The sequence below is a fragment of the Maniola jurtina genome, chromosome 11, assembly GCF_905333055.1.
Source record: "Maniola jurtina chromosome 11, ilManJurt1.1, whole genome shotgun sequence".
NCBI lineage: Eukaryota > Metazoa > Arthropoda > Insecta > Lepidoptera > Nymphalidae > Maniola > Maniola jurtina.
In genome coordinates, this window is record NC_060039.1 from 9,876,665 (window position 1) to 9,898,882 (window position 22,218).

The following is a 22,218-nucleotide window of genomic DNA, read 5'->3' on the forward strand; positions in this document are numbered from 1 at the left end:
AAGCAAGCTAAGTTTGTGTACACCCTAAGCCCTAATATAATAAATCAATCTAAGGTTTATTAGACTATCAGGTAGGATACTTTTTCAATAGACTGGATCCACAGGTACAATTAGTTTAAATCAGCTAAGTGCTCATTTGTAATCAGTTGAAAAAAAATAATTTAGCCTCCCTACCTTACTCTCATTTTATTGGTAGGTAATTACCTAAACTTTTTTGAAATAATCAGCTATATTTTAGTTTTTCCTTAGTTGACTTAAAAGGTTATCAAGTAGACATAGTGCGCGGCAGGTTATAATGGCAACCGGGGTGATGAGGACGCCCCACACACCCGCACAGCCCCCGCGCTAACCCGCTGCGGTTGTGGGGAGCGTTCAAAATTCACAATATTTTCTTTCAATTAGACTTTTACTACTTACTTTAAAAGTACTTTTGAATCGTCAAAAGCATCTACCACTCGTTCGGAATGCCTTTCCTACTGAGAATAACCAGCGCCAAGAACCATGAAGTAAGAAACTCGGCGGTTGCTCTATTCAAAGATTTGATATACAATGTTATGCCATATATAAAAGTAATTGAAGTCCCGCGCATTGCTGGAGCCACCCCCTCCTCATACCCCGATTGCCATCTAAACCTGTCGCGTACTTACTATTGTGTTACCGTGAACACAATCAAATCATAATAGGAATGGAAACTCCAGGTATAAATAAATAAATTAAATACATTGTATAATATAACGTAGTTCTTTATTATTTAGCAGATACAGAGTTCTACACAGGCATCTAAAACATAAATTAATGGTTTTTGACTACATATTACTGTTTCTTAGGGACTGCATGGGTGTAGACAGTATGGAGAATGCCACCCAATCCTACAATACACAACGCCATAGTTAAGCGGTACAGTATGGCATCAACCGGCCCTCCCTTCAAATGAACGGGAAGATCATTTTCTTTCTGAAAAAAAAAATTAGGTATATTAATATAATATAAACTAAACATTTTTTTCATAATACCACCATAAGATATTGAGGAACTATATGATTTGTACTTCTATACATCCTCAAGCATTATGACTTACACTGTTATACACAATCTTGAAATGAAACTAAATTGACAAGTCTAATGTAGTATCCTTTTCCACAAAGAGCATTATGAAAGTGATACCACTTAAATCGATTAGTATAAGATTGTGTACTACAAATTAGCCATGTCAGTCAGCAAGCAATCAGTTATAACTGCTTCAAGCTGTCTGTGTACCTATTTCATTATTAGAAAAGAAACAAGTTCAAAAAAATTAAGGAGTTTTGAAAAATTTATTACTTCCATAAATTAGGTATATTTTGGTTTTACCTACCTGGAACAATTCTTGCTTCTTACGAATAGTCTCACTGACAGGGGGGTAGGGAATGTTGGTGCCGGGCATCAAACGCCTGGAGCCTGTAGAACATGCAGTGGCTTCGGTTACTGTTGACATATGAGTCGTGTTGTACTGGATTGCTGGTGGGTCCACTCGTTGCAGAACAATTGGTGCCTGTAAGTATAAAATGGATATGTTATACCTTGTACAGCTTGCATGACCTCCGATAATAATAGATACTCTAACCTGGTATACTATAACTACTTGTTATGAGTTCTGTAACTAATGTAAAAGTGTTGTTATAAATACATGTTTTTAAAACTAGGTACCTATTATAAAACTAGCTCTTTATATTGACTTAATTTTATTTCAGAAGAGCATGATAAGGCTGTTAGGTTTGGTAAGTCAAGTTTTCATATTTTATACTTACAACTGGGAAAAGTGGATTCTGCAGATGAGTAGAGGCAATCAGTCTGCCAGTTAATCTGTTCAGTTGGTGATACATAGCTGAATTTTTAGAATATCACTGCAAAACTTAAGCTGAAAATCCAACCCTGTTACGAAACAAGTAGGTACTTTAGAATATCGATAACGTTTAGAAACGAAATGTCATAGCGAAGTCATTATTATGGTATCAACTATAATCTGTTTCAGAACAGTTTTTGAAAAATTAGTGATGAAGTCCTCCATGGCATTCCGACTTTGTAGTCTGTGGTGTTGTAGTGTTTCCACTTTTAGGGATTTTACTCTCTTTTAGGGTAAAACAACTACTATTAGGTACTGCCTTGGGTCGTTTTTAGGGTTGCGCACTCAAAGGGTAAAAACGGAGCCCTAATAATGTCACTCTGCAGTCTGTCTGTCTGCCCTACTGTTCGCGTGTCACAGGTCTCTAACTCGTAAAATAAAAAAATCATTATGCATTGCGTAACAAATTGTAACTATGAATTTCTATAGGTATGATAACTAATTAGCTGGGTAGATATTAATAATTATTATTTATTCGTATGAAACAGAGATTTCAAATTGGAACTGAATGATAATCAAAATATCTTCCATCTCATAAAACTTAGAACTGAAGTAATGTTACTAGATAATCTAATTATTGTAAATGAGAAAGAATGTCTGTCTGTCTGCCTGCTAGCTTTTCACGGCCCATCCATTTTACCAATTTTGACAAAATTTGGTACAAGGATAGCTTGTATCCCGGGGAAGGACGTAACTAGGTGCCTACTTAAACATTCCGGAAAATCAAAGAGTTCTCTTGGGATTAAAAAAACCCTAAGTCCACGCGGATTAAGTCACAGGCATCATCTAGTACCTACTTAATAATTAATGTGAATTATGAACTAAAAATAATGCTCCGTAAATCTCAATTTTTTTTAGGGTAATTTAGGATGAACTGCTACAGAAACTAGGGTAAAGCAAAATCGCAAGTGAAAACACTGTTTTGTTGACTTGTGTCTTTGACATAAAAAGTTATTTTTTCTTTTGTACAAGGCTGATATTTCAACGAGCACATTTTGGGAAGGTTAGTATGAAAAATATTAAATTATTATTTAAAACTTAAATATTTTGCAGCGTCCATGTTTTGCAGTGTAGATCAACCAATATTATTATCCTTCAAGTGCTTCAAAAACTTATTCATATTTTGATTTCACTTGTTCGAAGTTTGAAATCCGCGTGGCGTGTCATTCTGACTGCTAGGTTTAGCTTTTGTTTTTTGGTTTCTAGATTTCAGTCCGACATCCAAATTATATACGTTTTATTTAATCAAATTATCCTTACAGCCTCAAAATGCAGATTTTTGTGAAAACCCTCACGGGCAAGACCATAACTCTCGAAGTGGAAGCTTCGGATACCATCGAAAATGTGAAGGCTAAGATTCAGGATAAGGAAGGTATCCCACCAGACCAGCAGCGACTGATCTTTGCTGGAAAACAATTGGAGGATGGCCGCACCCTGTCTGACTATAACATTCAAAAGGAATCTACCTTGCATCTTGTCCTCAGACTTCGTGGAGGTTAGTGATATGATTTTAGTGTCAAAAATTTTGTTTAAATCGTTGAATTTTTCGTATCGGATGTCAAAGGAATAAAGAATCCTGTTTAATTTAAACATTTCATTTCAGGTACTATTGAGCCATCCCTTCGGATCTTGGCCATGAAATACAACTGCGACAAGATGATCTGCCGCAAATGCTATGCACGTCTCCACCCTCGTGCCACCAACTGCCGCAAGACCAAGTGTGGACACACCAACAATCTCCGCCCCAAGAAGAAGATCAAGGATTAATTTCATTTATCCCGGGAAGCTCTAGCTTGATTAATGTTATAATTTAAAATTAAACAATAAAAAATGTAAACAAAAATTTGTCACTTATTTACCAACTAGCTGATACCCGCGACTTCGTTCGCGTGGATGTAGATTTTTAAAATTCCCGTGGGAACTCTTTGATTTTCCGGGATAAAAAGTAGCCTATGTGCTAATCCAGGGTATAATCTATCTCCATTTTAAATTTCAGCCCAATCCGTTTAGTAGTTTTAGCGTGAAGGAGTAACAAACATACACACACACACACACACACATACAAACTTTCTCCTTTATAATATTAGTGTGATTAGTGTGATGAATCCTGATGTTATGCTCGCTAGTTGTTTCATATTAGAGAATCCATATCTGCTCTAGTAGCAATTGAACCTGTCTGATAAGTACTTGTCAACTTTTGATGGAAAAATTTAGTTCTGCTAGGAACTATAGTTTACAAATGATAGTGATTGCTCATTTTCTCTCACCATTAGTTTTCTAATTGCTTAATATAGTCGTATGACTGCTATGCTTTGTATATGTGACTGTGATAGCTGACATGAAAGATTTAATTAAGAAAGGAGTGTGTATCGTGAGTAGGTAATTATATTGATAAAGTGAAAAGGGGCAGCTTGACAGGTTAATCCCTAGAGGGTTCCGTACCTAAAAAGGAAAAACGGAACCCTTGTAGGATCACTTTGTTGTGTCTGTCTGTCCGTCCGTCGTGTCTGTCAAGAAACCTATAGGGTACTTCCCATTGACCTAGAATCATGAAATTTGGCAGGTAGGTAGGTCTTATAGCACAAGTACAGGAATAAATCTGAAAACCGCGAATTTGTGGTCCCATCATTAAAAAAAATTAAAATATGTTTTAAGTTTCAAAGTAAGATAACAATACCAAGTGGAGTATCATATGAACTCATTACTATTGTGTGCGTTATGCGATGCAGATCTTAGTGTTCCATTTTTATCTTCCATGGAGATTAGTTCCTCGTCTGCATAGATTGTTTGTAGACCACAGATCTTGATCCTATGATTTATGAATATTGAGTACGCTTAGGTAGAGAATTCGAACAGATGAAGTAAAACACATTACTTTAGTTGGAGATGTATAATAGGCATATTAAAATATACAATTATGATTTATGTCTTAATATAAGTTTTAAAGCTATAAAATATAAAAGTGATGGACGGAATACAGTGGGTATAAGTTAAATTGAACTAAATAATATCAATGTAGAGTTACACCAATCCAAAATGTACAACTTTGATTTTTGGGACTTTCTGAGCAGCATTATCTGTAAATGAAAAATAACTGATTAATTATTATTATTACTTAGGTATAAAACAAGTAGAAAAATTATATCATCCAAATAATATAGTTGGAGTAGATACACAGAATGATGCATTGCAGTTTGTAGTCAATAGCCTAGATTCTAGACTAGAAGTCTAGAATATAACATTGCGTGCGGTACCTACTGTGTGAAGTGTATATTATGAATAGTGCAAAAGTTAATACAACACATTCATGCATGTGATAAATTTACTCAAAATATAGAAAAAATATTTCGGTGTAAGGTGTGGTTTATACAGCGCATAAGTTATTAGAATGCTTACCGTCACTAACATGGAAATAGAAATCAGCTTAGTTTGTGAAAAAATTTTGCTTTTACAATATTATGGGTAGTGATAGTGCAAGGGTTAACACACGTGGTCAGTGGTCATGCGTCACACTTCGACGTAGTCGAGCGTAGTACCGGGCGGGGGCGGAGCGGCGGGCGGGGCGGCAAGCGGCGCGGGGAGCGGGGCTGGCAGCGGCGCGAAGGCGGTCAGGTAGGCGTGCGGCGGACACAGCGGCAGGCTCGCGGCCAGCTCGTGAGCTGGGTTCGGAGTCAGAGGGTCCTGAAAAATAGATAACTAGCTGATCCGCCCGACATTGCTCGGATGAAATTTGACATTCCTATATTATATATACATATAATAATACACAATTTACAGTGTATTTTTTTAAACTGGGACAGTGTGAGGAAATCCAAAACCATACAGGGAAACTGTCTAGGGTACCTTTAGGTCTTTTTTGTGAATTTTGGCATAGTCAATTTTTTGTCTAAAATTAAAAATCAATTAAATTGACTATTTTTTTTTTGAATTCCGATCGATTCAGTTTCTTCATTGTACCGAAAGGAAAAAATGGAGACAGCAAAAGATGTTCACTCACCTTTGAGAACATTATGTAGAACTCTCAGGCAAGCAGGTTTCTTCACGATGTTTTCCTTCCCCGTTAAATCAAGTGATATTTAAATATATAAAACACACATAACTCGGAAAAGTTTGAGGTGCGTGCCCGGAAACGAACCACCGATCTCCGACTAGGTGGCGGACGTCCTAATCACTAGGCTATCACATCTTTTTTACCAGACTACGGCAAAGCTTGTGTGTGAACTTTTCGTTGGAGACTGTTGTGGTGTGTGTGCTTTATGTTTGTGTTATGTATTGTTTAGTTTTAATACTTTATCCATAAAAAAAAAAATGAAAATAAGCAGTAAGGAAGGGTTATGATTAACGCTTAATATACTCACGGAGACAACTGAAATTGTAACTGTATCAGAGAACTTGACCTTATTCTTCTCCGGCTTCATGCCAGTCCAGAATTTGTCTTGAGGATAGCGACCGTTAAAATTACTATTGCTCGATATATTGGCTATATATCTGTCGTTGCTAGCTTCTTCCATCAATTCAGTCTGGAATAAGTGTTTGAAATGCGACGCTATCCTCTCGTCTTGATTTCGAGGTAGAATATCTAATACGCTCTGAGTTGCTTTCGTGTATTCGTAGTTCACAGAACTTTTGGGAGGCCTCTGGAAGTTGAGGACATTGTCCATACTACCCCATCGCACGTTTTGGACTGTGTTTGCTGGTTTTACGTCTCTTTTGTACATGCTGCCAATATAGGTGTCATCCCTCGAAGGGATATCTTTGGCCCATATTGTAGTATCTCGTTCTAGATATTGGTGTAGGTTTGGCCGAATGCTGTTTGCCTTATATGGTTCATTTTGGGTTATAGGGACGGTGAGGATGGAGGGGTGCGGAGGTAGAGGGACTCGTGGCAGCGGCGGGGGGTTACTTTTGATCGCTTTGGAAGACAAACTCGATTCATCGTCCGAACCGGAGTATGAATGTGAACTGCATTGTGAACATGATTCGGAACATTCTGAATCTGAAACAATAAAAACTTATTTTTAGTTAGGATTTTTCCTACGGACGCGAGCGACTTCGTCCCCCCAAACGGGGACGAAGTCGCTCGCGTCCGTAGGATTTACCACCTTTTCCTCGAACAAGGCCCACCCTACACGTGTCCCCTGGGTGGTGCAAAACGAGCCGACAACGCCGAGCAACAGGCGGCGGTTAATTAACCTGTCCTTTGGCTACCACAAGCCCTGAGGCACTAAATACCCTCTAAAACTGTGGCAGTAGTACCTTGGGAAAGTATTGCTGGTGTTTTATCCCAACCCCCCCCTTTTATGAAATGTCGAATAATAGTGAATGTGTTTTGTCATGCGATCCGGCTAACCCCCGGCGCTCCCCGGTACCCGGGCTGGAGAGTGTGAAATCTGCTACCGAAGACACCACTGGAGTGAGTAACCAGGCTCCAGTGCCTGTAAATGTTACTGGAAAGAGACTTATACAGCAAGCGTTCCATCCTAGCTTATTCTATAAAAATCGAAACAAAGACACCACACCAAAAGAGAATCCGCAGACTGAGGATATACCCATTGAGATGGAATCTCTGGATGATTCAGATTCATCACCTGGACCTTCACAAAACGATTGGCAATCAGTCCCTGAAATTCGAATAAATAAACGGAGGAGAGTGAGTACGACTCCACCACAGTCAAATGTAGTACCTGTTCACAACAAATTCTCAGGACTACATATAGAAGACAACGAACAGGAAACCACCAAAACAAAAACAAGTAGACCTCCACCAATTGTCTTATATGGAATCAAAGATGTTACGAAGCTAACAGACCTAATAGCAACTGTAGTCGGAAAAACAGATTTCTCATTGAAGATAGTTACCAAAACACAAATGAGAGTTACATGTAACAATACTGAAATCTACAAAAAGGTAATACAGTTAGTTAGAGAACATAATCTTATAGGTCACACCTTTACACAAAAAAATGAAAGACCATACAGGATTGTAATTAAAAACCTACATCACACCACACCCCTGGAAGCTATAAATGATGCAATAGAAAAAACTGGCAACAAAGTCAAAGGGCAAATAGTAAACGCTAAGTATGGGTCGGAGAAAATCCCACTATCTACATTCTTTGTCAATCTAGAACCCGGACCCAATAATAAAGCGGCTAAAGAAATCAAACAAATCTATAATACCATAGTGACCATAGAAGATCCCAAACGCAAAAAGACAGTGCCACAATGCAAACGTTGCCAACAATATGGCCACACGCAAAATAACTGCATGAGACCTTATAGATGTGTCAAATGTGCAGGGGCACACAGAACTACAGAATGTACCAAGAAGGACCGCAACACTCCTGCTAAGTGTGCCCTATGTCTTGGCGACCATCCTGCTAACTACAAAGGCTGCAATGTTTATCTGGAAATTAAAAACAGAAAATTCAATAAGAAAACTGATCAGTCAAACGTGTACAACAAACCAAATCCACGTTCAAGGGAAAAAGATGACCCAGCAAGCCAAAAGGACACTGACCGCCAGACAGAGCAAACAGAACATAACAATCGAAGTGAATCACATACCACCAAATCTACCAGAAAAACATATGCACAAGCTGCTGCCAACAAAGATTCAACACATCTAGAAAAACTCGAACATCTTCTCACAAAACAAGCTGAAAAGCTAGATATACTGATTGGACAAATGAGCACCCTTATGGGCTTACTGACCACAGTCATTAACAAACTAGCCAAATAACGGCACTTAGAATAGCAGCATGGAACATAAACGGCCTTTTAGGCCACAAACTAGAATTATCAACAATGATAAACATAAATAAAGTTGACATTATGCTCATAAGTGAGTCACACCTAACAGAATCAACAGCCTTTTCGCTTCAAGAATTTTGTGTGTACACAACTAATCACCCCGATGGTACAAGTCACGGAGGTACTGCAATACTCGTAAGAAAGAACATCAAGCACAATCTTGCACCATCATTCCGCACAGAATATATACAAGCAACAACAATATGTATACATGACAAAATTGGTATATTTAATGTGACTGCTGTATACTGCCCTCCAAAGCATAAGATAGATGAAGCTACCTTTACCAATTTTATCAAATCTCTGGGCCCAAGATTCCTAGCAGGTGGAGATTGGAACGCAAAAAATGAATGCTGGGGTTCTAGGCTTACTTTAACCAGGGGCAGGGAACTAAAAAATGCGATGGACAAGAACAATACTAAAGCGCTCAGTACAGGACAACCAACATACTTTCCTGCAGATCCGAACAGAAGGCCAGATCTTCTAGATTTCTTCCTTTACAAAGGTTTCACAGAGCACTACCTGAAGATAGAAAGTTGTTTCGATACGTCAGATGACCACTCGCCTATTATCGCTACTATCAGCACTACTATAATTGAGAAAAGCCCTAAACAACATCTATACAATAAAAGAACTGACTGGTATGCATTTAGCGAGTTTATTACTGAACACATTAACCTCAACGTATCTCTTAAGACAGAGGAAGAAATCGAAATAGCGACGGTCAATTTCACAAACTTGGTCCAAAAAGCTTGTTGGTTGAGTACACCTCAAGAATCAGCCAAGCCAATTGCGTTCCAAAATGTACCTCTTTTGACTAAAGAAAAAGTGTTGGAGAAAAGACGCCTAAGAAGAATATGGCAAACACAAAGAAGAGCACAAGACAAATCGCAACTTAATAAAGCCATTCATGACCTAAAAGCATATCTGAGAGAAGTAGAAGATGAAACCCTTCAAAACAGATTAGAAAATATGTCTCCAACAGGCAATAAAGAACATTCCTTATGGAAGGCTATTAAGTCGACTACTGGCCCGCTGATTCAGTCACATCCGTTGAAATTAGATGATAACACATGGGCAAAAACTGACTCTCATAAGGCAGAAGTGTATGCACAATTTCTCAATACAATTTTTACCCCGAACACAAGGGATGAAACCTACAATAATGAAAAAGAAATTGACGATTACCTGAACAGCGATCTCCAACTTAGTCTTCCTATCAAGTGCTTTACCCCAGCAGAAGTCTCGCGAGCAATAAAACGCCTTGATAACAAAAAAGCACCAGGATTTGACCTTATAACTGGAGAAGTTCTTAAGCAACTCCCAAAGAAAGCTATCGTATTTCTCACAACACTTTTCAACTGTATACTCAGGACATCATATTTTCCACAAGTATGGAAAGTTTCCCATATAATTATGATACCAAAACCTGGGAAAGACCCCCTTATTGTCTCATCATATAGACCCATCAGCCTACTACCTGTCATATCAAAACTCTTCGAAAAACTTCTTCTAAGTCGTTTAAAAGCTATTATCACGAAAGAAACTCTTATACCAGATCACCAGTTTGGCTTTCGACAAGGTCACTCAACCATAGAACAAATCCATAGAGTAGTTAACAAAATAAGGCAATCCCTAGAAAGAAGAGAATATTGCTCAGCCGCATTTTTGGATGTTCAGCAGGCCTTTGACAGGGTTTGGCACAAAGGCCTTTTGTACAAAATAAAGATTAACTTTCCTCATAATATTTATACTCTGCTGAAGTCGTATTTACAAGACAGGATATTCCAAGTCATAGTAGGAGATCATTGTTCCCAGTTCTACGATATCAAAGCTGGTGTTCCACAGGGATCAGTGCTAGGGCCGACCCTTTATACCCTATACACAGCCGACTTACCCGAGACACCAAGTATCCTCACCGCAACGTTTGCTGACGACACAGCGGCACTGAGTACTCACTCAAATCCAACGGTAGCATCCCAGCGACTACAGGGCCACTTGGATAATATTGATAAATGGATGCGAAAGTGGAGAATCAAGGCTAGCGCATCCAAATCAACCCACGTAACCTTTACACTCAGGCCCGGCGATTGCCCAGAGGTGAAACTTGGCAACGAAACTCTGCCACATGGTAATGTAGCCAAATATCTTGGTATGCATCTTGATAGAAGGCAAACATGGCAAACACATATAAAAAAAAAGAGAGAAGAGTTGCGTATACGCACGAGATCGCTAATGTGGTTACTTGGCAGACACTCCCGACTATCACTTAATAACAAAGTACTCATATACAAGAGCTTTTTAAAACCCGTATGGACATATGGCTTGGAGTTGTGGGGCACAGCCAGCAATTCTAACATAGAAATACTACAGCGCTATCAAAACTCAGTCTTTCGCACAATACTGAATGCTCCATGGTTTACTAAAACAAGTGAAACACATGAGTATCTTGCAATGCCCACAATCAAAGAAGAAATTAATAATAATGCTAAAAAACACAAAGCCAAGCTAGAAGTCCATGCGAATAGTCTGGCTGTGTCACTTACCACATGCAGCAGAGTAAATAGGCTAAAACGAGCCACAATAGAAGAACTGTCTTGTGGACAATAAAGCCAGGGATAGCCCTATGAGAAGAGTCTCTTGATGGAGTGACCTTCTCCAAACCTGCAACGCACTCATACAATCTGATTATAGTCGGCAAATGACTGATTGCAGATAGCCTAGAAATATCAAAAAAAAAAAAAAAAAGTTAGGATTTTTTTTAGGATACTCCCTATCCAAACTAATATTGTAAAGTGTCCATTGTCTATTACCTACTTCCATTTCAAGTACTGAACATTCTTTCATTGAAATATAAGCATAGAGATAGCTTGCATTCTTATTCCATTTACCCTCAGAGTTCCGAAAGATTTATTATAGGACCCCAATGGTACCAAGATACTCAAAGGGCGCTCCTGCATCCTCCTGCCTTGAAGGTCCCCCCACAAGTTGCATGAACGATATCAAGCGAGTAGCAAGGAGCTGCTGGTCACACAGCAGCCCAAGACCGTGTCCTGTTGAGATTCTTTGAAGATACCTTTGTCCAGCAGTGGACGTCGGTCAGATGAAAGTTGAAAAGACGATGACTCTTTTATCTATCTTTTAGTTCGCGTCCACGAAAAAGTCCCATGCCGCCAAGTCTACCGCCAGGCTGAGCGCCTTCTCGATACGACCGCGTCTGTTAAGTTATACTCACTAGTTCTGTCCAACCGTGCATAGTGTGCCGCGCAAGTGTTGGCCTCCTCCACGAGCTGAGGCAGGTTGAGTCGCTTGGCGGCGCAGCGCGCGTCCACGAACAAGTCCCATGCCGCCAAGTCTACCGCCAGGCTAAGCGCCTTCTCGATACGACCGCGTCTGGGTGTTGGAAAAACTTGTATTTCATTCTATCCATTAGTATGTTGTCCTGAATTTGAATATTACAATAGTGCAACAGGTAGGGTTTGAACTGTCTATCTTTCTAAATTTTGTCATAGAACTATTGAGGCTTGTTTGTGGCCAATTCTGTTCTAAACAATTTCTAAACGAAATTGACAGTGAGCTATTGTTTTCCGCAGAGAACGTTATGCAATACAGAGATTGTGTGAATTTAGAGATTGTGTACAACAAAACCAGCCACTGTTTGAAGCATCGGCCTAAAGGATTCAGTCTGCTCCCTGACCAATAAGCTATTGAGTACCTATTCAGGATTTAGATTATCACTATTCTTACCTGAGCAAGTGATGGAAGAATTTTCTAGCCAAGTCGTGTACAGCAGGCGCATACTTGGCAGCCATGGCCGGCAGAGGAACAGTCGGCGCCAAGTACGCACCTAAGGCCATTTGCACCATTTCCCCACTCTCCCCTAGCGCGCCCTTTCGGAGCGCGTTGCGTACTATTTCACTGATTGCGTTGAGGCATTCCGCACCTTCCTCCTCCCAGTCAAGTGCCCGAAGTAAAGCTACCGCGTTCGACGTACGACAAGATCGTATCCATGCCTAAAAATGCATCATTTTGTTTATGGTCTAGAGCAGGGGTCTCCAAACTACGGTCCGCGGGCCAACACCGGTCCGCAAGTACAAATTGGCCCGTGACAGTAAGTAGAAGTAAAATTTCATCAACATTCTAAACTACAATATGTGGTATAGTAAACATGTAGATCTTGGCTTGGACTTAGTGGAGGGACCAGTTTGTCCTTCTAGGAGTTAGGCTTCAAAAGTTTAGACATCCCTGGTCTAGGGAGATACAAATTGGCTCCTAAGTTTATAGTACAAGGAATTGTATGATAAAGCGTCCACTTGCTTTCACTGGACGACAGTCATGGAGGGGATGTGTTTACTTAGTTAGGCTCTATTCTTCCGGTCAAGTGCGAGTTGGACTCGCATACCAACGCATGTCTAGGTCAACGGGAAATACTTTGTTTTCTTGACAGGCACGACAGACAGACAACAGAGTGATCTTATAAGGGTTCCTATTTTGCTTTTGAGGTACAGAATCTCAAAAATAACATCTAATAATATAATCGTAGCAAATAGTTATAAAATTTTGCCTTTACTTACTGATAGTAAACGCGCGTGTGTTATTCGGAGAAGCGTCAAGGGCCCTCTGGTAAATGAGGCCAGAATAAGAGGCCCACCTCTTAGAGTCAGGCTTGCCAATATTTGTAAACGTTTTGCATCCCTGGAAATATTATGAGTATAATATTGTTCTTTGTAACAAAAAAAAAGTTTAATTTAATCATAATTTTGTACACAACACAAAAGTTGAAACACTTGAAATTGGTAATTAACTTATTAAATAGGCCTTAGTACTTGCAAAATTGCACTTTATGGCGTCGTAATAAGAATCGCTATTTATTTAAATGTCTCTGCGGAATGACCCTGGGAAGTTACTATCAAGTATTGTATTGTTCAATTTGGTTTCTTTTGTTTATTAACCTATAAAAATACCTACTTACCGCATGTAAGAAGTGAGATCCAAGCATTTAGTGTGGTGGTGTAACAACGAAAGAGCACGATCAAAACACTGCAGCCTGCCTGCTTCCTCTGTAGCCACTATCAGCTCGCCCGCCCATCGCACGTCCGTGGCTATCTAATAAAAATAGATTTTTTTATTAAAATAAACTTTTATAAGTGATTTGCTACATGTATCGAAGCGTCTATACAAGACACGAAGTCTGGGATTGCTGGGGCTTCACATACTCGCGTTATATTCTCACTCAGGGTAGTAGTGGTGCATGAAACTATAGCTCTCGTGGAATGGGTGAGACCCGCAATGTATCGATGCGTCTATACAAGACGCGAATAGGCTGAGAGCGCTGGGAGCTCACACACTCGCGTTATATTCTCACTCAGGATAGTGGTAGTGTATGACACTAGCTACTTTCAAAGCTAGCTTTAGTGGGATGCAGATGGGTTAGGCCCGCCATGTGATATGCGACATGTATCAAACCGACTATACAAGACACGAATAGCCTAAGAGCGCTAGGTGCTCACACACTCTAGATATATTCTCACTCAGGGATGTAGTGGTGCATGAAACTATAGCTACTTACAAACCCAGCTCTCGTGGAATGGGTGAGGCCTACAATGTGATGTGCGACGTGTATTGAGGCGTCTATACAAGAGACGAGCAGCCTGGAGTCGCAGGGCGCTCGTCGCGCGACTCGCGCAGGCGCGGGTAACGACACTCGCGTTACGTTCTCACTCAGGGTAGATAGTTTTTTTAGTCTAGTTTCTCCTTCGGGTATTTCGTATCGTAACCATGTCAAAGTTACTCCATTCTGAAATCCAAACATACTGTTTAGTATATTTTCACCATCAAAATGGTTTGTAATGTGTATGACGCGAATAACTGCGAATCGCGAATGTATATTAGGTATATAGATTATAGGTACATATATATATAACTTCGATTGCGTAATGCGCGTGAGCGAATTGCATTGCGCTTCCAGCCCGAAAGTTTTACATTATAACATGATATTTTAAACTTAATATTATTATTTAATTTAAAAAGATTACCTTGTGACAAGCAGTTTGTTCAACAATATGCACTATGTGATCATATTTATGTGAAAGTTCAGCAAACAGAACTTCATTCTCTAGCTGGTGGTATGCTATTAATGTCACTTGTTGCCTGTAATACAAAAAATTTAAAGTCGACAATTTCATTTATGACTAGCTGATGTCCGCAGCTTCCCTCGCGTGGAATTAAGTTTTTAAAAATCCCGTGGGAACTTTTGATTTCCCAGGACAAAAGTAGCCACTCCGTAATAGCCCATCCCTGGGATGTAACTTGTTTCTGTACCACGTAAAAACATTTAAATGGGTGATTCTTTAAAAATCCTGAGGGATCATCAGGATTTAGGAATGCAATTCCTGATGCTGTATCAGGGTTGAATTTATACCTATATATTATGTGTACAAATATTTTCCCAAAATTTGTGCTTTATTGCTGGTCTGCTTATTTTTAGTTTTGTTATTAAATATTTTTAGTTTTTTTTTAATAGATTAGTAATTTATATGTAGGTAAGTATATTGATTATATTAGTGAACTCGCCATCTTCATATAAAGTTTTTGGTTTTCTAAGGATGGCCATCTGTATTTTTAAGTATATGTAGTATTAATTAATGATGAAAACAATAAAGAAAAAAGAAGTCTTACCCACTTATCTGGTACAAGTGTAAGTTGGCATGATCTTCAAGTACGGGACTCCATGGCGCAGGCTCAATCACACTGGCACCCCATACTAACACTCGGACATAGCTGGGTGTTTCACACGAGGACACCCGCCGATCTGCTCTTCTTGCACTACCACCTAGATCTATTATCTGAAATAAACACTACTTTTAAAGCTTTGATAGATGTAACTCAAAGACTGATGCCAGCCAGACTAAGATTTTCAACCCAGCTCCTAAAAAGACCATGGGCAAAATGTATCAATGCCCGTCCTCCAAGTCCTTGAAACCTCAACAGCTTTCATACCTACACCCAAGACCTACACCCATAATATGAAAGCTTTTGGGGCACAATGGACTATATTATGATGGCTTTCACACTGCAGAGTACATAGATAAATATTAGACACAAAATAGAGAATACATGAATACATGAACTTAAAATTACATATTGCTGCACTCTATGAATGTTGTTGATTAGTCAAAAAAAGTTAAAAAAATAAACTACGCAAAGGTGGCCTTATTGGTTACCTAGTTGTTATTGAAACTAAAAATTATGATTAGTAAGAATAAAACTAGATACATCTTAATAAGGCCAAGATTAAGCAAACAGCCAACTCACGTCAACTTACCTGCAAATGTGGATCTCTATCTGAGATTTGTATGGGAAGACTGTTAAAATTATTTTTGCCAAAAGTGATCAATGTGCCTGTCTTATCAGCATGGGTGAACAACAGGAGTGATTTACACAAAACAACTGAAATATACAAAGCAGAACAAAATATGAAATCATGAGGTATCACCAAAATGATATTAAATAAAATAAAAATTCGACTCAAGCACAAAAGGTTCCGGTATCTACTATCCTACAAGAAATAACACTTTTTTAATTTTCATGGTGGCCATTTTGAAATTTTTATAATTTGTTGCTATTTTATAAATTTTAAGATTTAGTCTGTATCTATAGTTAGATGGGAGTATTATCTTTATATTTTTTCATCTTACTCATTCCGAAAGGATTTCTTTGTCCTTTCAAATCTGCATGGAATAATCCATTTTAACTCCTAGCATGGAAAGTACTTTGGAAGTTACTAATTAATTACTATAATTTTCTTTGCTGTAGTGAGATAAAAATTTGTGTGTTTTGCACTGCTGCAAAATTTGAACTCGTGCCTTAGAATCCTTTGCTGGCTCGGAATTCAAAACAAACTCTCAGCCCAAAATAACAACTTTGCAGCCTTGCATAACTAATTGTTTCACTTATGTGAACTCTAATTCTTTTGCATTTCTAATAAATACATAGAAAGGTGCTACATTGTGGCCCAAACTCCCTACAAAACTTGCCAATATCTTTTTGCATTTTGCTAAGCACAAAAATGATTAAAGATTATTAATAAGTTCTTTAAAACTTTAACATACCACCTGTAACCATTTGCCCATTGAGTTTGCCAATACAATATCTATCAAATAATATATGGGTCACATCTAAAGTACTGCATTTTACTGTGATATATGCTATGACCCCTGAAGAAAATACTAAGGTACATAGGGAATCTGTAGTCCATTCACTGTACACTATATTTCTATCGCGGAGCTTGGATTCTAATTGACGAAGTTGTCTTGGTCGTGTCGTCCACCAAAGTCCACCACGTCGTTCGCAAAAACTTCTTTTTCCATTATCGTGGACTGATTCCTCAACCTTTTTCTTAGTTTCATACCTGCGTTAACAGTTCGCCATAGTTATTAATTAATTAAGTACTTAATAAAAACAAAACAATAAATTCGCTTCTGCAGAACTTACTTCAAACTTTTGAATTCGGTGTTTTTTAAATAAATGGAATCGTCACTCGTTAGAAATTTGACGTCGTAACTGAACATTTTGGTGAAATTGTAGTTTTGAGTGCATTTTATCTCATTTTAGAAAATATTAATTATTAATTACTGTACAAAATCAAGTTTATTGTTTGCTTTCTTCATTTTCTAACTTTTGCGACTTTTGCTGCACACTTCACAGTTCACCCAGATTTGACTTTTTTTGTAACCTAATTTATCAATGTCAAATTGACAACGGACTTCGTCTGTGTTGGTGTTAGCTGGTGGGCGTGTTTTGCCTTTTTGGAGTGTTTTTTTGTTAAAACTGACTGGAAAGCGCTCTAAGGGGGTGCCGTGCGTGTGTCGGCGAGCGCCGGCACAGACGGGGTCCATACTTGTACAGTTTAACTAGCTTGTTACAAATAACTACAAACTTGACATTGGCTAATCTTTGTAAAGCCAGACGAGAGAAAAAAATTGTCAACTTCAACTTGACGTGAGGATATGACGTCATTGGTGCTGCGTCTGCGTGCATCTGGCGCGTTTTGTAAAAGTTGTAGCGGGTTTCACAAATCCGGCTATACGAGTACCTACCTAGTACCTACTTGCCTAGATACCTAACTACCTACTTATTATTCTATAAGTCTTGAATGAGGCTGTTATGTTTATTCAAAGGAATTTATACAACAGTAATTAAACTGGTCCTTCAAAAGCTTTTAACATTCAACGATATCCTCGAGTCATTACTTTATTTGATTGGTAATACGGCTAATACCTACCTATCAAGACCAATCAAAAGGTTTTATGCGTTCAAGAAGTAGGAATAGATAGGTAGGTATTAGATATAAATGTATTTACTACCGACTTATCAATTAGTACCTAGCAGGTAGGTATATTTAAGTACCTATAGGTACTAAGATTTATTAACATGCCAAAAAGAAACACTGATTTTTATATACATAAATATCTAAACATTCGAAATTAACATTTTAGATAATTAATCACTTATATACCTACTAATAAAGTGTGTCTGCATAACCTTTTAACGAACCATCCGCTAAGCCGATTTGTACAAAAGCTACAGAGATAGCTTGTATCACTGAGGCAGACATCTAGACTATTTTTTTTTATCCCAGAAAATCAAAGAGTTCCTTTCTTCACTCACACAAACATAGCCAAACAGTCATAGTGTAATAGAACACCAATTATGTAAACCCTCTAATCTGGTTGGTAATCTAGTTTTTCGATTCCCATATTTTGATAATGAAAAAAAAAAAACAGCTATACTTATCTATTAAAGTATACGCACTTGTACATATAATACGTCCATGCACTTGTACGTATTCATAGACACGTAGAGCTTGTCTATTTTGAATTTCATTTCAAAATAGACAAGCTCTACCTATACAGATACTTACTTTAATAATTAAGTACGTAGGTATAGTGCAATTTGAATGCTTACATAAACAATGAGAACATAAAAATTATTGTTATTGCCCCCAGTTATTGTGAATTATTTATTATTCTATTGAAGAAACAGAAAATAGCCTGGTTATGAGATAAGCTCTATTATCCAAATAGGTTTTGTAATAAATGTGTAGTAGGCTACGGTAGTATAGGCTGTGATAGCCTAGTGGTTAGGACGTCAGCTTCCTACTCACGTACTGAGGTCGGGGGTTCGAACCCGGGCACACATCTCTAACTTTACGGAGTTATGTGCGTTTTAAGTAATTAAATATCATTTGGTATAACTGTGAAGGAAAACATCATGAGGACACCTGCATGCCTCAGAGTTCTCCATCATATTCTCAAAGGTGTGTGGTCTGCCAATCCGCACTTGGCTAGAGTGGTAGACAGTTATAGCTAAAACCCTTCTAATTCTGAGCGAAGACCCGTACTCTGTAGTGAGCCCGCCTGAGCCGCGCCACGCCGATGGGTGGATCATGATGATGATGATGATTAGTAGTGTACCAAATCAATAGGTATTATTACGAGTGAAAGTGACTACCTACCTAGCTATTTAAAATTTAAATGGCCTATCTACTTTTTAAGGTTTCATGCATAGTCATTTTCAAAAAATTAAAATAAAAACCGACTTCAATAACCACAAACACTAAAAAGTAAAAAAAATATTTAATTTATTACCGAATAAGTATAATATTATGTACAAGTACATAAAAGAGTAATAATGTAGGTCTATACTAATATTTTTTGAAGCCGCACGAAGTCGCCTAATTCGCCTAATTTGTCCTAAAATAGTCAAGGGGCCATAACTTTTAAAATAATTACAATTCTACTGTGTTACTTATTTGTTTTGGGGTGTAACTAAGCTTTATATCGATTTATCTCTCCATTATCTGGAGAGAAAAATTGATATAAAGCTTACTTATAGATCTAGAATAACAAAGAATAGAATAATATGCGTAATACGTTTGTATGGAGAGCGCGTAAGAAGTGTAGGGCGGACAAAGTTAATAATGACCTATAAAAATTTCCGTTGCTAAGCTAGCCTAGCTTAGCTGCAGAACCCTCTTATTCGTATTCTGAGTTCTGACACGTAGCTTTTTGCAAAGTCATTAAAAATCCCCAGAAAAATAAATCCCTCTACGGCGCTAGGCATCATAACTTTACCAATATCACCTGTCTCATGCTACCTACTTTCTGAATCGGGATAGAGTTTTCGCAACATAGAAATAAGAAATAAGTTTGATAAATGAAAGTAATAACGGAGTCATCTGGCGGAAGGGACGGCGTTAGTACCTAGGTCGAGAGTCGTTACAATTCGGTTACAATGTTTTCAGGTACATTAGTGTTCGAAAGAGCTTATCATGGTTGAGAGTTGAGACAATATTAACAACTTGGCTATGTAGGTATGTACAATTGCACGAATTTTTTTAAAAAATTCATTGAAAAATAAATCGCCCTACGACGATAAGCAATATAACTTTACCAATATCACCTGTCTCATGCTATCTAGGTACTTTCTGAATCGGGATAAAGTCCTCGCAAGATAGAAATAAGTTTGATAAATGAAAGTAATAACGGAGTCATCTGGCGGAAGGGACGGCGTTAGTACCTAGGTCGAGAGTCGTTACAATTCGGCAACAATGTTTTCAGGTACATTTACTGTTCGGAAGAGTTTTAATTACTTTTCATGGGTTGAGACAAAATTAACAATTTCGGATAAGTAGCCCAATTACACAAAAAATCTTAGGAGAGTTTTTTAATTTTATCTTCTGAGGCGGCATTAATATTATCCCAACATTTTCTTAATTTTCGGACGAACACTTGAATATCGCTTTTTAGGGGTCAGCTGTAATATAAACAGGCCAAGAGTTAGCGCGCTGTGTTCCGGCGCGCTTCCGAGACGAATTTGGTAGCAGGCCAAACTACTAGCTAGCGATGGGACCCGCCTGCCAGTTCGTGGAGGGTCAAAATCTGACGGGAGCGCGATAGCAATACTAATAAGTGATACCCGTGCAACCGCCAGTCTGTCGAGGGACGAACACAGGTTTTAATGGGTGCAAGCCCCACATAACCCCTCCGTTACCCTGATGGAAGGATATGCGTCAGGCATTTCCTGTGTATAAAAAAAAGGGTTCCGTGCCCGAAAGGTGCCAATGGGACTCTATCACAGCCTCCTCTATCAGCTGGCTGTATCTCGTGTAGAGAGTTGGAATTTCCAGTGTGTATTTATTTGTCTTGCCATTATTACAGAAAAATACCTACTTGAATATCTATTAAATATTTCAAAATAGCACAAAAAAGTGCATAGTGTACCTTATAAGATACGGAACCCTCCGTGTGCGAGTCCAATTTGCACTGGACTGGTTTTTTCTAATTATATTATAATATTTTAAGAAAAAGGGTCTAAGAAAAATCTATCTATGGAGATATAGGCAGATACCTATTTTTAGACAGTTTTTACCTGACTGTATGAGAAGGATTCTCATACCGGGTAGTTATTTTAAGTCTCATACGTACCACGCACTGGCACTCTCTCAACTAAAACAGATCTAACAACCTCTGATTTATCAAAAATTAGGCTACATGAAATACAACAAGCTATTTTAGAAAATATTTGTTTTCGGTGGCTAGTTTCCGCCATACCAACTTTTTTTTTATCACGTCACCCACCCAATGCCACCTTCCACAACTTGACGAATCTCGACATCGGATTTGATTGAAATCTTTTTTTTTTTTTTTTCTTTAAATCTGGCTTTACTCTGATTAGCCAATGTCAAGTTTGTGATATTTTCAAGTTATTGAATTTATACAAGTATGGACTCCGTCTGCGCCGGCGCCCGCCGACATACGCGCGGCGCCCCTTTAGAGCGCTTCCCAGTCAGTTCCACCACCACAAAACACCAACTAACACAAAAACCAGCCACTCTTAACAAAAAAAACACTCCAAACAAGCACAGCGCCAGCAAACGCCATCACAGACGAAGTCCTGATTGAAATCTATCCATCCGTGAGGCTGTCAGTGACGTCAAATATTTTTTTGTGTTAAGTAACTACCCTCCATCTGGTGTAACTGTAGTCAGGTATTTTTTTATTTATCGGCCAAATAGGGGCTTTGTTTGTTTCAAGAACTTTTTTCTATTTTCATTAGTTAACTAAGCACCTAATCATAATTTACTTACCCACTTATACTGACTGATATCACTTATGAATATAAGCTATAATATATAATAATATATAAAAATCTTGTATCTTGTAATATATACATATAAGCTATTACTTATGAATGAGCTTTTCCACTGCTTTCCAATATAGCTACCTAATCCATGTGAATTCCGCTACGGATGCCAATTTCTGTTCGGCTAATTGCTATAGGTACTTACCTACTTACCTATAATATATATATTTTTAAATAAAATTGAAACTGGGTAATTTGTTTTTATTGCTAAAACATTGTTTGAGGGTAGGTATGTGGTAGGTATGAAAAAGTAATGGAAATCCTATTACAGGCGATAAATACGTTTTCCTTGTTTTTACTTTGTAATTTGTAATTTA

At 38.3% G+C, this 22,218-nt stretch overlaps 3 protein-coding genes across 5 annotated transcripts; 1 reads left to right on the plus strand and 2 right to left on the minus strand.

Annotated features, from left to right (window-relative positions):
* Positions 1–725: 725 nt before the first annotated feature.
* On the minus strand, positions 726–1,970 carry LOC123869587. The gene is made up of 3 exons (XM_045912575.1): positions 1,788–1,970; positions 1,355–1,531; positions 726–954 (listed from the first exon to the last, which is right to left on the minus strand). The coding sequence occupies exons 1-3, from the start codon at positions 1,860–1,862 to the stop codon at positions 814–816; spliced, it is 393 nt and encodes a 130-aa protein (XP_045768531.1). The 5' UTR covers positions 1,863–1,970; the 3' UTR covers positions 726–813.
* Positions 1,971–2,745: 775 nt separating this feature from the next.
* On the plus strand, positions 2,746–3,719 carry LOC123869588 (ubiquitin-60S ribosomal protein L40). The gene is made up of 3 exons (XM_045912576.1): positions 2,746–2,885; positions 3,145–3,377; positions 3,486–3,719. The coding sequence occupies exons 2-3, from the start codon at positions 3,152–3,154 to the stop codon at positions 3,647–3,649; spliced, it is 390 nt and encodes a 129-aa protein (XP_045768532.1). The 5' UTR covers positions 2,746–2,885; positions 3,145–3,151; the 3' UTR covers positions 3,650–3,719.
* A 1,038-nt stretch (positions 3,720–4,757) lies between these two features.
* LOC123869536 (WD repeat-containing and planar cell polarity effector protein fritz) lies at positions 4,758–17,418 on the minus strand. 3 transcript variants are annotated; one of them, XR_006796917.1, is made up of 13 exons: positions 17,189–17,418; positions 16,807–17,105; positions 16,020–16,144; positions 15,374–15,540; positions 14,731–14,845; positions 14,265–14,492; positions 13,668–13,801; positions 13,270–13,390; positions 12,443–12,708; positions 11,931–12,088; positions 6,241–6,878; positions 5,279–5,563; positions 4,758–4,959 (listed from the first exon to the last, which is right to left on the minus strand). XR_006796917.1 is itself a non-coding variant. In XM_045912514.1 (13 exons), the coding sequence occupies exons 1-13, from the start codon at positions 17,263–17,265 to the stop codon at positions 4,904–4,906; spliced, it is 2,529 nt and encodes an 842-aa protein (XP_045768470.1). In that variant the 5' UTR covers positions 17,266–17,418; the 3' UTR covers positions 4,758–4,903. The 3 variants fall into 3 exon arrangements, 2 of the variants coding, with proteins under 2 accessions (XP_045768470.1, XP_045768471.1); XM_045912514.1 differs by having other exon boundaries at positions 5,419–5,563; XM_045912515.1 differs by having other exon boundaries at positions 5,372–5,563.
* Between the last annotated feature and the right edge of the window lie 4,800 nt (positions 17,419–22,218).